Source organism: Nerophis lumbriciformis, linkage group LG02 (assembly GCF_033978685.3).
Source record: "Nerophis lumbriciformis linkage group LG02, RoL_Nlum_v2.1, whole genome shotgun sequence".
Classification (NCBI taxonomy): Eukaryota; Metazoa; Chordata; class Actinopteri; order Syngnathiformes; family Syngnathidae; genus Nerophis; species Nerophis lumbriciformis.
In genome coordinates, this window is record NC_084549.2 from 17160001 (window position 1) to 17176610 (window position 16610).

General features: G+C 37.3%; 1 protein-coding gene across 1 annotated transcript in view; it reads left to right on the plus strand.

The window, feature by feature from the left end:
• loxl4 (lysyl oxidase-like 4) overlaps positions 1-13224 on the plus strand; it is a 73340-nt gene extending 60116 nt beyond the window's left edge. Inside the window, exons 13-14 of the mRNA XM_072915672.1 lie at positions 12321-12432; positions 12510-13224. Of these exons, the coding sequence (XP_072771773.1) occupies positions 12321-12432; positions 12510-12580 (183 nt within the window). The 3' untranslated portion in view covers positions 12581-13224. The remainder of the gene's footprint in view (positions 1-12320; positions 12433-12509) is intronic.
• Positions 13225-16610: the final 3386 nt, after the last annotated feature.

Consider the following 16610-nt stretch of genomic DNA (forward strand, 5'->3'; position numbering starts at 1 on the left):
ATGTATGTATGTATGTATGTATGTATGTATGTATGTATGTATGTGTGTGTGTGTGTGTATGCATATATATATATATATATATATATATATATATATATATATATATATTCCTTGGGCATGATGTGATGTCACGTTGTCGATGGAAAAATGCATTTTTAGACAATATGATTTGCCTGAGCGGCTAAGAGACACTGAGAGTAACAAGCGGTAGAAAATGGATTAGAAAGGGAAAAAAAACACTTTTTCTTTTTTTTAAACTTGGGATTTCACGCGGGCTAGATTTTGGACACCGGTGGCCCGTATCCGGCCTGCAGGCCGTAGTTTGGGGACCCCTGGTTTAGCGCATAACAATGAACACTGTTGCTATGTGAAATCAATGCACCCAGGAAAGTAGTTTTGTTAATGCTTAAAATGACCAAAATACTGTAAATATGACATGTTATCATGAACGTGCATGTTTACTTTACATACAGACTTACAGCATGTATATAAGTGACCTTGGAGCTTTTTAAGTGTTTTTTTTAGAGGGCTTTGAAGGCAGAATATATCTTATCCCAATGACCTGCTTTGTTAGCTGCCTCTGATAAGATGTTTTTTACTTTTTGGAACACACAGAAAAGGGAAAGACGTGTTTTCTTGTCTCACATAAGGATTGCGGGTGATGGGCAAAAAAAGAAAAGAAAAAAAGGTGCGGTTCCCCTTTAAGGATTTGACACTTTTGAGCAGTAACGTTTTACGTCGAATGATTCTCATGATCTTGCGAGGTCGACTTTCTCTTGGCTGTCTATTTTTGTCGTAACATGCAGACCTCCACAGAAGTCGCCCGAATGCTACCCCAGGCATCCTCCCGCTCTCTGTCATTATTTGAGCCTTGGCCAATCCATCAGGTCTGCGGTGACGAGAGTAAAACACATCAAGGACTGCAGTTCCTCATTATCCTCCATCTTGCTCTCACACTACCCATCCCGCTGCAACTCTTAGCACGCTTGCCACTTGCCTGTGACTTCGCTCTGGCCGCTTGCTCGTCGCGGAGCTCTTGGCTGATAATTACTGCGGTTTGTCTAAGACGCCCGATCGTTGTAATTACTCGTGTCTGATGCAAAAACATTTACTTCGTTTACGTGTAACGGATGCTCGTTTGCATTTGCACGCCGACTTGATGCCTTTTTTGCTTTGCTCTGGCTATAATTACAGAATTGCACAGCCTTTCTACAAACCCCGTTTCCATAAAAGTTGGGAAATTGTGTTAGATGTACATATAAACGGAATACAATGATTTGCAAATCATTTTCAACCCATATTCAGTTGAATATGCTACAAAGACAACATATTTGATGTTCAAACCGATAAACATTTTTTTCTGTTGCAAATAATCATTAACTTTAGAATTTGATGCCAGCAACACGTGACAAAGAAGTTGGGAAAGGTGGCAATAAATACTGATAAAGTTGAGGAATGCTCATCAAACACTTATTTGGAACATCCCACAGGTGAACAGGCAAATTGGGAACAGGTGGGTGCCATGATTGGGTATTAAAGTAGATTCCATGAAATGCTCAGTCATTCACAAACAAGGATGGGGCGAGGGTCACCACTTTGTCAACAAATGCGTGAGCAAATTGTTGAACAGTTTAAGAAAAACCTTTCTCAACCAGCTATTGCAAGGAATTTAGGGATTTCACCATCTACGGTCCGTAATATCATCAAAGGGTTCAGAGAATCTGGAGAAATCACTGCACGTAAGCAGCTAAGCCCGTGACCTTCGATCTCTCAGGCTGTACTGCATCAACAAGCGACATCAATGTGTAAAGGATATCACCACATGGGCTCAGGAACACTTCAGAAACCCACTGTCAGTAACTACAGTTGGTCGCTACATCTGTAAGTGCAAGTTAAAACTCTCCTATGCAAGGCGAAAACCGTTTATCAACAACACCCAGAAACGCCGTCGGCTTCGCTGGGCCTGAGCTCATCTAAGATGGACTGATACAAAGTGGAAAAGTGTTCTGTGGTCTGACGAGTCCACATTTCAAATTGTTTTTGGAAACTGTGGACGTCATGTCCTCCGGACCAAAGAGGAAAAGAACCATCCGGATAGTTATTCTTATGTTTGGAGGATAGAAATTAAGTCAGACACACTAAACCTTGACGTTTCTGAGTCTGACTTTAGGAGAAGGATTTAACAAACTCTTCTACTCGAAGCAAACAGGCTAATGATGCACACCAATTACACACATTAACTACAGTATTCCAGTAGCGTGCTCGTGCCCAACTCCAAAACCATTAGACAAAGATAATTTGCTAAAAATAATTTTTTGTTTACTCTCATAGCCTGCAACACAGTGATCAACACTCGCATGCCAAGGCGTGACACTTTAACTCACACGTTGTTGAGAATGGGATCATTTCTGCTTGGTAAAATTAAAAAAATACAGTTCACACTAGGGTTACCCCAATACCAATATTTTGGTACCGGTACCAAAATGTTTTTCGATTCTTTTCTAAATAAAGGGGACCACAAAAAATGTCATTATTGGCTTTATTTTAACAAAAAATCTTACGGTATATTAAACATATGTTTCTTATTGCAATCGAAGAACAATTTTGTCCTTCAATAAAATAGTGAACATACAAGACAACTTGTCTTTTAGTAGTAAGTAAACAAACAAAGGCTCCTAATATGTCTGCTTGAGGTATATAGTAACATATTGTGTCATTTATCATTGTATTATTTTGTCAAAATTATAAAGGACAAGCTGTAAAAATTGATTATTAATCCACTTTTACATTAACTGTTAGTATCTGGTTATTTTCCTTTTCAACATGTTCTGTCTACACTTCTGTTCAAATGTAATAATCACTTATTCTTCTGTTGTTTGGATACTTTACATTAGTTTTGGATGATACCACAAATTTAGGTATCGATCCGATACCAAGTCGTTACAGGATCATACATTGGTCATATTCAAAGTTCTCATGTATCCAGGGACATATTTCCTGAGTTTATAAACATAATTAGATTTTTTTTAAAAAGGAAAAAATATTTTATAGCGATACAAAATATAGATGTTATCATAGTAGTATCGACTAGCTACACTATTGTACTTGGTATCATTACAGTGGATGTCAGGTGTAGATCCACCCATGGCATTTGTTTACATTCAGGCGCGCTAGATTTTGTTAGCGGTGACTTCGGTGAGCTATTGTATCCTTCTACGGTGTGTAGTGAAGCATGTTTAGCTATTCCTCGTCCTGCAGGGATGATACTTGTAAGAAACTTACTTTATTTGTCGCCATGAAGGCGAGGATTAGTGATTTAGAAATAGCTAAAACACTGCCAACTGCGGCTGGATGTTCTCTGCAAGCTAGCTAGTCATGTCTTAAAGCACCTCTTCCTGAGGACGTTTCAGTGTTATAACTTCACCTTTATCGTCAGTTTTTAGGCCAAAATGCATCCGTTTTCCCTTTTCTGTCAACACACATTGTCTGTTTGTAAGTACTCCGTGATTGTGCGCTGCCGAACATGCTCCTCTGCTCGTAAAACCAGCAATGTCGTGACGCGCCGTCATGCCAGATAAAAATAAAAAAAAAAATAAAAAAAGGGGACCAGTACTTTTCAAACAGAGTATAGTACCGTTTTTCATTCATTAGTACCGCGATACTATACTAGTACCAGTATACTGTACAACCCTCGTTCACACCATTTCTGTCATTTGTTAACACGATAAAAGCAATGCAAACTTTTATGGCCATTTTAATGCAATATCCTTTTTCCACTACTTGGCTTGTAAAACTCAGAATCAAGGTCTTAAAGGGCTCATATTATGATTTTTTTTTCTACATCTAAAATACTTCCTTGTGGCCTACATAAAATGTCATAGTGTTTTTTGTCAGAATGTTGCATAGATTATGTTTTACAGACCGTTTTCAAGACGCTTACTGACCGCCTCTTCAGGATGCGCCGTTTTGTGGGCGGTCTCACGCGTTGTTCCGATTTTTTACCCGTCCGTGTGAACACTGCAATTCCGAATGTTTTATATGCAACACAGGCCTCTGATTACTTTTTTTGCACACTCTTGGCATTCTCTCGATGACCTTCAAGAGGTAGTCACCTGAAATGGTTTTCCAACAGTCTTGAAGGAGTTAGCTCATCGAGAGTGTGCAAAGCAGTAATCAGAGCAAAGGGTGGCTATTTTGAAGAAACTAGAATATAAAACATGTTTTCAGGGATTTCACCTTTTTTTGTTAAGTACATAACTCCACATGTGTTCATTCATTGTTTTGATGCCTTCAGTGACAATCTACAATGTAAATAGTCATAAAAATGAAGAAAACGCATTGAATGAGAAGGTGTGACCAAACTTTTGGCCTGTACTGTATGTATGTATGTATATATATATATATATATATATATATATATATATATATATATATATATATATATATATATATATATATATATATATATATATATATATTTAGTGTTCTCGTGATACGTGTAGAAACGCCGACTCAACACCAAGCCAAACCGGAGTCAATGAAGAGAACGTCGTTGAAAGCTTGACCATTTACTTTTGACATTTTCTTCATTGACTCCGGTTTGGCTCGGTGTAGAGTCGCCGTTTCTACACGTCTCACCAGAACACTAAAGTGAAAAAGGCATTGCTTCTTCGCCGCTTTGTGTAGGATGGCAACAGAAATTACTACAGAAGACCGTAACGTGTATGACTTGTTTTCGAACGAATACCGGAAGTCATTTAGCGGAAGTGACATCATCTAACTGCTGTTTACCGATTGTAGCATATATTGCAGTCACTAATACAAAAGTATTATCAAGTAATTATGTAAATAATATTAACGATTGACTTCAGGACAACACAATATATATATATATATACATATATATATATATATATATATATATATATATATATATATATATATATATATATATACATATATATATATATATATATATATATATATATATATATATATATACATATATATATATATATATATATACACAGGTAAAAGCCAGTAAATTAGAATATTTTGAAAAACTTGATTTATTTCAGTAATTGCATTCAAAAGGTGTAACTTGTACATTATATTTATTCATTGCACACAGACTGATGCATTCAAATGTTTATTTCATTTAATTTTGATGATTTGAAGTGGCAACAAATGAAAATCCCAAATTCCGTGTGTCACAAAATTAGAATATTACTTAAGGCTAATACAAAAAAGGGATTTTTAGAAATGTTGGCCAACTGAAAAGTATGAAAATGAAAAATATGAGCATGTACAATACTCAATACTCAATACTTGGTTGGAGCTCCTTTTGCCTCAATTACTGCGTTAATGCGGCGTGGCATGGAGTCGATGAGTTTCTGGCACTGCTCAGGTGTTATGAGAGCCCAGGTTGCTCTGATAGTGGCCTTCAACTCTTCTGCGTTTTTGGGTCTGGCATTCTGCATCTTCCTTTTCACAATACCCCACAGATTTTCTATGGGGCTAAGGTCAGGGGAGTTGGCGGGCCAATTTAGAACAGAAATACCATGGTCCGTAAACCAGGCACGGGTAGATTTTGCGCTGTGTGCAGGCGCCAAGTCCTGTTGGAACTTGAAATCTCCATCTCCATAGAGCAGGTCAGCAGCAGGAAGCATGAAGTGCTCTAAAACTTGCTGGTAGACGTTGACCCTGGATCTCAGGAAACAGAGTGGACCGACACCAGCTGGACAGCTGCTGAGTGGTCCAAAGTCATGTTTTCTGACGAAAGCAAATTTTGCATTTCCTTTGGAAATCGAGGTCCCAGAGTCTGGAGGAAGACAGGAGAGGCACAGGATCCACGTTGCCTGAAGTCTAGTGTAAAGTTTCCACCATCAGTGATGGTTTGGGGTGCCATGTCATCTGCTGGTGTCGGTCCACTCTGTTTCCTGAGATCCAGGAGATTTCAAGTTCCAACAGGACTTGGCGCCTGCACACAGCGCAAAATCTACCCGTGCCTGGTTTACGGACCATGGTATTTCTGTTCTAAATTGGCCCGCCAACTCCCCTGATCTTAGCCCCATAGAAAATCTGTGGGGTATTGTGAAAAGGAAGATGCAGAATGCCAGACCCAAAAACGCAGAAGAGTTGAAGGCCACTATCAGAGCAACCTGGGCTCTCATAACACCTGAGTAGTGCCAGAAACTCATCGACTCCATGCCACGCCGCATTAACGCAGTAATTGAGGCAAAAGGAGCTCCAACCAAGTATTGAGTATTGTACATGCTCATATTTTTCATTTTCATACTTTTCAGTTGGCCAACATTTCTAAAAATCCCTTTTTTGTATTAGCCTTAAGTAATATTCTAATTTTGTGACACACGGAATTTTGGATTTTCATTTGTTGCCACTTCAAATCATCAAAATTAAATGAAATAAACATTTGAATGCATCAGTCTGTGTGCAATGAATAAATATAATGTACAAGTTACACCTTTTGAATGCAATTACTGAAATAAATCAAGTTTTTCAAAATATTCTAATTTACTGGCTTTTACCTGTATGTATGTATGTATGTATGTATGTATGTATATATATATATCGTATTTTTCGGACTATGAGTCGCAGTTTTTTTCATAATTTGCTCCAGTGCGACTTATATGTTTTTTTCCTTCTTTATTTTGCATTTTCGGCAGGTGCGACTTATACTCCGGTGCGACTTATACTCCGAAAAATACGGTGTGTGTGTGTGTATATATATATATATATATATATATATATATATATATATATATATATATATATATATATATATATATATATATATATATATATATATATATATATATATAATGTTCCTGCACGACATTCCGGCAATAAAATTGCATTTTTCTCCAAATATTAGTTAGTTTTTTAAATTTAAATTGTGCAATGGATTAATTACATGTGATCAATTTTGATTAATCCAAATTCAAAAGTGTGAATAATCAGATGAAAATTTGACAGCACTAAAAACAAGTAAAGTAATGTTTTGTGTGTTGCATCAACCTAAATAAAAGAAGCAGTTTAAAATGGTTTTCTGCTGGATATGCAATACCTTTATCGTAACCCCACAGAGAGACATCCAGGGGAGTTATTTCTGGTGAACCAAACCATTGGACTGAATATGTTTTTGGTTTTTTTCCCAACTTTTTTTATTGGCATTTTCAAATAGACAGAAAAAAGTGCAAGTCGAAACAGTACAATTTTAAAGTCAGTAAATTATTCACACCCTTTCCCTTAAAACCCAAACCACCCACCCACCCCACTCAGGTCCCACCAACGAGGGACAAATGGCACAATTATATAACAAGTAAGACGACAAAGACAGACACATTCTCACATACACACACACACACACACACACACACACACACATACGAGGCCAGAGACAGACAGACGGGCTGAAAAGGAGAGAGAGGGAGAAAAAAATATATATATATGTATATAAAAAAATATATAATAATAATAATAAAATAAAAATAAAAATGTAATAATAATATAGAATAAAATAAAAATAGAATAAAATAATACTAATAAATAAAAGGGAGATTATTCCTCATCTGCGTCTGGGCATAGGTTAAGAGAGTTGACATACAGCAAAAAAGGACTCCATGAGCTTTCAAATGCTTGAGCCGAGCCTTTTAGCGAAAACCCAAGTTTTTCCAGTTTTAGATTGTAGAGAACCTCTCTAATCCAACGGCCGTGTGATGGGGGGCGAGCCAGCTTCCAATTAAACAAGATCAATCGCCTGGCCAGCATGGACTGAATATGTTTGATTTAAAAATGCAATGCAAATAAAAACGTTAAATATTAGCTCGTACACAAATCTGATTAACATACCTCACTCAATTATAAAGGGTACTTTGTGGGACACGCTGTACTTGAAATTCAACACAATGTTTCTTTGCAAAGTGTCATTGCCCTGGCCCGTCATGCAAAGACAACATCTTAAAAACCCAAATGAAAAAGTGTCACATTTTTCCTAAACCGTAGCCCTCAAGTTTCCTTCTTGCGTTTCTCCACGTAAGTGTGCGTAACCTGTATTTAAAGTGGGTGTAGCGTTTTTACAGAGCAGCCATTAGACTAAATCAACTTGAGAAAGGTCGTATCAGCAGTTAAGCGAGTCGCCCTGCAAATAACAGCCTCAGAAAATTATGCCGCCGCAGTGTAAAGTAGCTCCTTGTCAGCGGGTGGCAGTACAACCACAGCTGTGAAGTTACATGACCGAGTCGTGGTGTTTGGACGCAGCGTTTACGATGGCGTTGACCTAAATAGGTTTCATTGTGAGTGAGCATTGTTTTGAGGTCCACGATGGAAACAGCGCACGGGAAAGTCATGGAGATTTTCCTGGACAAATGAGGGAAATGCTATCCATCAGAAGTGGGAGCAAATGAATGTATTGCAAGTCCTAAGTCTTTAACCCTAAATCCAAGCCAAGTCAAGTCTCAAGTCACAGACTTGGTATTTGAGTCCTTCCAAGTCATTGACACTGTTAAATAGAATAATATGCTACTAGTACTTATCTAAACCATGATGCTATTTAATGCAGATATATATCCGATGTAGTGTTGTCCCAATACCAATATTTTGATACTGGTACCAAAATGTATTTTGATACTTTTTGATACTTTTCTAAATAAAGGGGACCACAAAAAATTGCATTATTGGCTTTATTTTAACAAAAAAATCTTACGGTACTTTAAACGTCTGTTTCTTATTGGAATTTTGTCCGCAAAAAAATAGTGACCATACAAGACAACTTGTCTTTTAGTAGTAAGTAAACAAACAAAGGCTTCTAATTAGTCTACTGACATATGCAGTAACATATTGTGTCATTTATCATTCTATTATTTTGTCAATTATTAATCTACTTGTTCATTTCCTGTTAATATCTGCGTTTTTTCTCTATTAACTTGTTCTATCTACACTTCTGTTCAAATGTAGTAAATACTTATTCTTCTGTTGTTTGGATACTTTACATTAGTTTTGGATGATGCCACAAATTTGGGTATCAATCCGATACCAAGTCGTTACAGGATCATACATTGGTCGTATTCAAAGTCCTCATGTGTCCAGGGACATATTTCCTGAGTTTATAAACATAATATACATTTAAAAAAAACTAAATAAGATTTTGTGACGCTAAAAAATATCGATGTAATCATATTAGTATCGACTAAATATGCTCTTGTACTTGGTATCCTTACAGTGGATGTTAGGTATAGATCCACCCATGGCGTTTGTTTACATTGTGACGCCGGTGAGCTACGGTGTGTACTGAAGCATGTTTAGCGATTCCTCGTCCTGAAGGGATGATACACCATGGAGGCGTGGATTAGTGATTTAGAAGTAGCTAAAACACTGCCGACTGCAAATGGATGTTGGCTGCTAGCTAGCTAGCCCTGTTTTAAAGCACCTCTTCCTGAGGGCGTTTCAGTGTTATAACTTCACCTTTATCGTTAGTTTTTAAGCCAAAATGCGTCCGATCTCCCTTTTCTGTCTACACACCGTGTCTGCTTGTAAGTACTCTGTGATTGTGCGCTGCTGAACATGCTCCTCTGCTTGTAAAACCAGAAGCACCATCATGACCGTTAAAAAAAAATTAAGGGAAAAAAAAGGGGGAACCGATACTTTTCAAACAGAGTATAGTACCGTTTTTGATTCATTAGTGCTGCGATACTATACTAGTACCGGTATACCGTACAACCCTAGTGTGTAGTGTCTCCAAATAGTCTACAATAAAAGGACACATACACTTGCTGTTTGATAATACTAAGAGACTCGATTTAATTGCCAGTGATGGTCTCAAATAAACAAATGACAGACAGAATGCCTGAGCACATTATACGTACCTACTTCGGCGTAGGGCTGGGCAATATGGCCTTTTTTTAATATCTCGATATTTTAGGCCATGTCACGATACACGATATATATCTCGATAATTTTGCCTTAGCCTTGACTTAACACTTGATGCATATAATCACAGCAGTATGACGATTCTATGTGTCTACATTAAAACATTCTTCTTCATACTGCATTAATATATGCTACTTTTAAACTTTCATGCAGAGAGGGAAATCACAACAAAGTGAATTTACCAAAACTATTTATTAAACAGTTATTAAGCAGTGGCACAAACATTCATGTCATTTCAAAACAGAAAGTGCAAGATTGTCAAAGACATTTTAAAACAAGCTATTAGTGCACTTTTATGCATGATGTCCTCAAGATGACATATCAAAACAACACTAAATTAAAGTGCACTTTTTGTACAGAACGCCACTCCAATAGTTTAAAACAAATAAAGTGCACTTTTGTGCATGATGTCACACAAGATATTTTAATAAGTGTCAAATAAAAATGAGCTGCATAATAGGAAATCAAATAGTGTATGTCTTTCGCTATGTGGTAGTTTCCTGCGGACGTTATCTCCTTCTGTTGTTGACTATTTTTTTCATACAGTGTTGATGTGGAAATAGTTGTCTCGGCATTTTGTTGGTGTGGCACCGAACGGAGATGTTGACGTGCGGAGTTTCAAGCACTCTTGATTCTCTAGCGGGTGACTTTTCAAATGATGCTACATATTAGCAGTAATGCTACTTTTTGTAGCAACACTTTTGCCCCACACTTGACAAATTACGATTGTCTGTTCGACATATTCCCACTTGAAGCCAAACCACCGCCAGACGATGGACCCTGTGCTGTTTTTCTTGGGAATTAATTCTTCCTTCATTTGTTACCAGATTCGCACCTTCTTTCTCTCCTATTACCACTCGCACCACAGCTAACGTTATCCATGCCGCTACCTCTCTGCTCCGCGAGGGCGTATACGTATGTGACGTATGTAAGAAGGTGCGCTAGTTTTATGTCTCTTAGAGAAGGAGACACAAGAAAGAGTGAGAAGAGCCTGAAGTGTAATGCCCGTAGCTAAAAGCAAATGCGTGAGAACGTATACTTGAATATCACGATATAGTCATTTTATACATCGCACAGAGACAAACCCGCGATATATCGAATATAGCGATATATCGCCCATCCCTACTTCGGCGGGAGAAGAAGTAGTTCCAACCACTTTAGACAAAATCTCAATGATTTAGTTACTTTACATTGTGTTCCTGTTAATGATCACAAATAACTAAAGTATCAAAAGTATCAATATTTTGATTTCAGAATCGATATTAGAGCATAACGATATGTTATTGGCGGTGTCTATCTCAGCATTGATCTGCACCTCCACCTAATCTCTCAAGTCTTATGAAGCTGCAAAGTCGAAGTGAAGTCCCGAGTTACTGAAAGTCCAGTTGCGTGTCTGTGATGATATTGTCAAGTCGAGTTCAAACTAGAGATGTCCGATAATGGCTTTTTTGCCGATATCCGATATTGTCCAACTCTTAATTACCGATTCCGATATCAACCGATACCGATATATACAGTCGTGGAATTAACACATTATTATGCCTAATTTTGTTGTGATGCCCCGCTGGATGCATTAAACAATGTAACAAGGTTTTCCAAAATAAATCAACTCAAGTTATGGAAAAAAAATGCCAACATGGCACTGCCATATTTATTATTGAAGTCACAAAGTGCATTATATTTTTTTAACATGCCTCAAAACAGCAGCTTGGAATTTGGGACATGCTCTCCCAGAGAGAGCATGAGGAGGTTGGGGAGGGGGTAGGGGGTAGTGGGGGGTGTCTATTGTAGCGTCCTGGAAGAGTTAGTGCTGCAAGGGGTTCTGGGTATTTGTTCTGTTGTGGTTATGTTGTGTTACGGTGCGGATGTTCTCCCGAAATGTGTGTGTCATTCTTGTTTGGTGTGGGTTCACAGTGTGGCGCATATTTGTAACAGTGTTAAAGTTGTTTATAGGGCCACCCTCAGTGTGACCTGTATGGCTGTTGACCAAGTATGATTTGCATTCACTTGTGTGTGTGAAAAGCCGTAGATATTATGTGACTGATATGAGTCACACAAAGGCAGTGCCTTTAAGGTTTATTGGCGCTTTGTACTCTTCTCTACGTCCGTGTACACAGCGCCGTTTAAAAAGTCATCAATTTTACTTTTTGATACCGATAATTTTGAAACCGATAATTTCCGATATTACATTTTAAAGCATTTATCGGCCGATAATATCGGCGGTCCGATATTATCAGACATCCCTAGTTCAAACCCATCAAATGTGTTACATGAGTCTGACTTGAGTCTAGCTATGTTGTTCTTAGTTTATAGACTTGTTTGCAACGTCTGCTCCTGTTCCAACACTGATGAAGAATGTCTTCACTTACTAGGTGGAAGTCAACCCCTCCATGGACATGGCCGAGTCCGACTTCATGAACAACGTCATGCGATGCCGCTGCAAATACGACGGCCACAGAGCCTTCATGTACGGATGTCACGCAGGTATGCGACCGTTTTCCCACCACCTTTCCCGACATCGCTGCGTCACTGCTGACACTCTTCCCCCCTCCTCCTTCAAGGAGACGCGTACAGCGCCGAGACAGAAGACCTGTTTGAGCACCAGAGGCAAATCTCCAACAACTTTGTGTAGCACATCCCTAAGACTCCAACACCAAGGTCTTCCAGATGCTGCTCCAGGTGGGCAGAGTGATACTTAAGCCCCAGTCCCCGTTTAACTAAAACACGGAAAATAACGTTGCCTGTCCATATGCTCGGCAGCTGATAGTCACATCACGGAAACAAAACAATGCCTTGACCGGCCAGTGACAACAAGAGTGGCCCACGCAGCTTTTGGCTTTGTCGTTACTCGAGTTAGTTTATTCATTCTCTTCTTTTGTGACGCTGGACTACTAATACCCTTTTTTTTACAAACCTAGCCTTTACACATGAAAGATTCAAAATACAACGCCAATATGTTGACATGCAGTACTGTCAAGCGATTAAAAAGGGAGTGATTAATTAATTAGGATCTGTAATTAATCTCGATTTTAATCCCACCTAAAAACCTGCTGAGAAAAGCTCTAAACTTGACTTATTTTCATTTACCAAGATAGCTATACAACAATATAAAGTAGATTTATAAAGTTATTTGTTGTTTTTAACTGATTTGAACAGATGCATTGTGTTTTATTTTAACTAAAACATCAGGTTTATATAAAGTGCTGAAGTTAATACAGTAAGTAAAACTATTTTATGAGCAATAGCCTAAGTAAGTACCGTATTTTTCGGACTATAAGTCGCAGTTTTTTTCATAGTTTGGCCGGGGGTGCGACTTATACTCAGGAGCGACTTATGTGTGAAATTATTAACATATTACCGTAAAATATCAAATAATATTATTTAGCTCAATCACGTAAGAGACTAGACGTATAAGATTTCATGGGATTTAGCGATTAGGAGTGACAGATTGTTTGGTAAACGTATAGCATGTTCTATATGTCAGTGGTTCTCAAATGGGGGTACGCGTACCCCTGGGGGTACTTGAAGGTATGCCAAGGGGTACGTGAGATTTTTTTTTTAAATATTCTAAAAATAGCAACAATTCAAAAATCCTTTATAAATATAAATAAAACCTATCTTTTTTTCCAAATAGTTCAAGATAGACCACTACAAATGAGCAATATTTTGCACTGTTATACAATTTAATAAATCAGAAACTGATGACATAGTGCTGTATTTTACTTCATCTCTTTTTTTTCAACCAAAAATGCTTTGCTCAGATTAGGAGATACTTGAATTAAAAAAAAATTCAACATGGGGTACATCACTGAAAAAAGGTTGAGAACCACTGCTATATGTTATAGTTATTTGAATGACTCTTACCATAATATGTTACGTTAACATACCAGGCACGTTCTCAGTTGGTTATTTAGGCCTCATATAACGTACACTTATTCAGCCTGTTGTTCACTATTCTTTATTTATTTTAAATTGCCTTTCAAATGTCTATTCTTGGTGTTGGCTTTTATCAAATAAATTTCCTCCCAAAATGCGACTTATACTCCAGTGCGACTTATATATGTTTTTTCCCTTCTTTATTATGCATTTTCGGCAGGTGCGACTTGTACTCCGGAGCGACTTATACTCCGACACTGGTCTCTCCAAGTACCACCATAATGACCAACATTAAAATACAGTAGCGTAGTAGGCCTAAGTATTCAGTAAAAACACGGCAGAGGTTTTATTTAACAAGTATATTTAATATTTTTGGCCACTGTAACATTACACGCAGTTCGACCAGTAACACTGTGTTTGAACGCAGGAAAATAAAACACTGTACTTTAATCAAGTGATTCTTTGGCGTACATTTATGTGGTACACAGTTTGAGAATCTCTGTCCTAAGTATTGAATGTTGAACTCTGCTTAAAATCACATGAAATAAATAAAACGGAGCCATCAATTACAGTGTTAGCATACGTTACCAGTATTGGTTTAATAAAAACACATTTATATTTGTCACAATTAGATGTTCAACTTTGTCAAATAGATTCGAAGTAATGTTGGCTTTTTTGACTGTCAATGCCATAATTCTCCGAGATGTGTTAACCTTATTTACCGACAAAACATGAACTTGTTTACTTACAAGTGATGTGTTCATTTAGACTAGCGGCAAACATTTTGACATGCATGGGCGATTAAAAAAAATGTTTTGTACTGTAACTACGCTCTGATTTTAAATATAATGCACACGTCATTGTACGTGTAATATATAACTAAATTGCTGCACGGATAAGTTATGATAGCACAAAGGTAGCTTAATGTGGGTCAAAACACACCAGTATGTGACGCCATTTCTTCATAGCTTGTGTAAAAAGCACTGTCCACGCTAAAAACAAGAGCAGATTCAAAATGATACAAACCATAAACACACTTGAAGTTTATTATAAATATTTTACACTAGAATTCACCCTATCCCCACTACCGCATTTTTCGGACTATAAGTCGCTCCGGAGTATAAGTCGCACCGGCCGAAAATGCATAATAAAGAAGAAAAAAATATATATAAGTCGCACTGGAGTATGAGTCGCATTTTTTGGGGAAATTTACCGTATTTTTCGGAGTATAAGTCGCACCGGAGTATAAGTCGCACCTGCCAAAAATGCATAATAAAGAAGGAAAAAAACATATATGTCGCACTGGAGCCCGGCCAAACTATGAAAAAAAACTGCGACTTATAGTCCGAAAAATACGGTATTTGATGAAACCCAACACCAAGAATAGATATTTGAAAGGCAATTTAAAATAAATAAAGAATAGTGAACAACAGGCTGAAAAGTGTACGTTATATGAGGCATAAATAACCAACTGAGAACGTGCCTGGTATGTTAACGTAACATATTACGGTAAGAGTCTTTCAAATAACTATAACATATAGAACATGCTATACGTTTACCAAACAATCTGTCACTCCTAATCGCTAAATCCCATGAAATCTTATACGTCTAGTCTCTTACGTGAATGAGCTAAATAATATTATTTGATATTTTACGGTCATGTGTTAATAATTTCACACATAAGTCGCTCCTGAGTATAAGTCGCACCCCCGGCCAAACTATGGAAAAAAACTACGATTTATAGTCTGAAAAATACGGTAATTAAAGCCGCTAACATCAGTGTCGGAGTGAGACTTCTTTTTCGTTGTGACGCTTTCAGTCAAGCACAAGAAAAAGCAGGTTAAAAATGAGATTAACGCGATTGAAAAACATAACACGCTAAATAGGATTGTAATTAATTCATCGGGATTATCGCGATAACTTGACACTCTAAACATTTAATAGTTTGAAAGTTTAAGCCAATCTCAAAAGAGTGCTTTAGAAAACTTAGGTCTACACGCTAATTATTTTTGTGAAAAACTTATATTATAAGTCATTCATAATTTACTTTCATGTCTTTAACCAAACTATTACATTCTGTTTGTCATCACAACAACATAAGAAACCATTTTTATGGAACAAAGCACTTTATCTTTTTACATCAGTATTCTTCTAATTCTGCCCCATATATTTTCTTTTTATTTAACTTCGACTTATACAGAATACCTTTATGCTTTATTTGCTTTCAGGTCCAACCGTGAAATATTAAATTGTTGCTTTAATTCGCAATGTACTATTTATACTGTTATTTTATTTATTAGTCAAGTAGAGTAGTGTTCTGCAACAAGCTTTAAATCTAGGGTGCATTTTACAACATACAGATAAATAATTCATAGTTTAAATTTGGCTATTAAAACTACTGTACATTTTTTTTTCTCCCAGCTTTTTTTTTTTTTGGCTGGGAGGGAACACCAGTGTGACAGAACCGCACTTTTGTGGTGAGCAGGCTTTGAGAGCGCATAAAAAGGCCTTTTAATTAGGTCTGTTTGGGTTAGCTTCAAGGTTACAGTTAAGATTAGAGCGTGGGCTTTTATGCGCACTAAGGAATGGCTGCCTATAGAATGGGCATGTTTCTAAAATGTACGTACACGAGCGGGGCGAGGGAGGTTGAGAGGTTTTAGTCAAAGAAGGTCAGGAGAGGATTACGTTGAAAGAATGCTTTGAAAAGGTGCCAAAAAGCCAACAATGGGGCAAAGATCTACGCAGTAAACAGGGGTTTTACTTTTGTCATTTGTTTCCCTAAATAT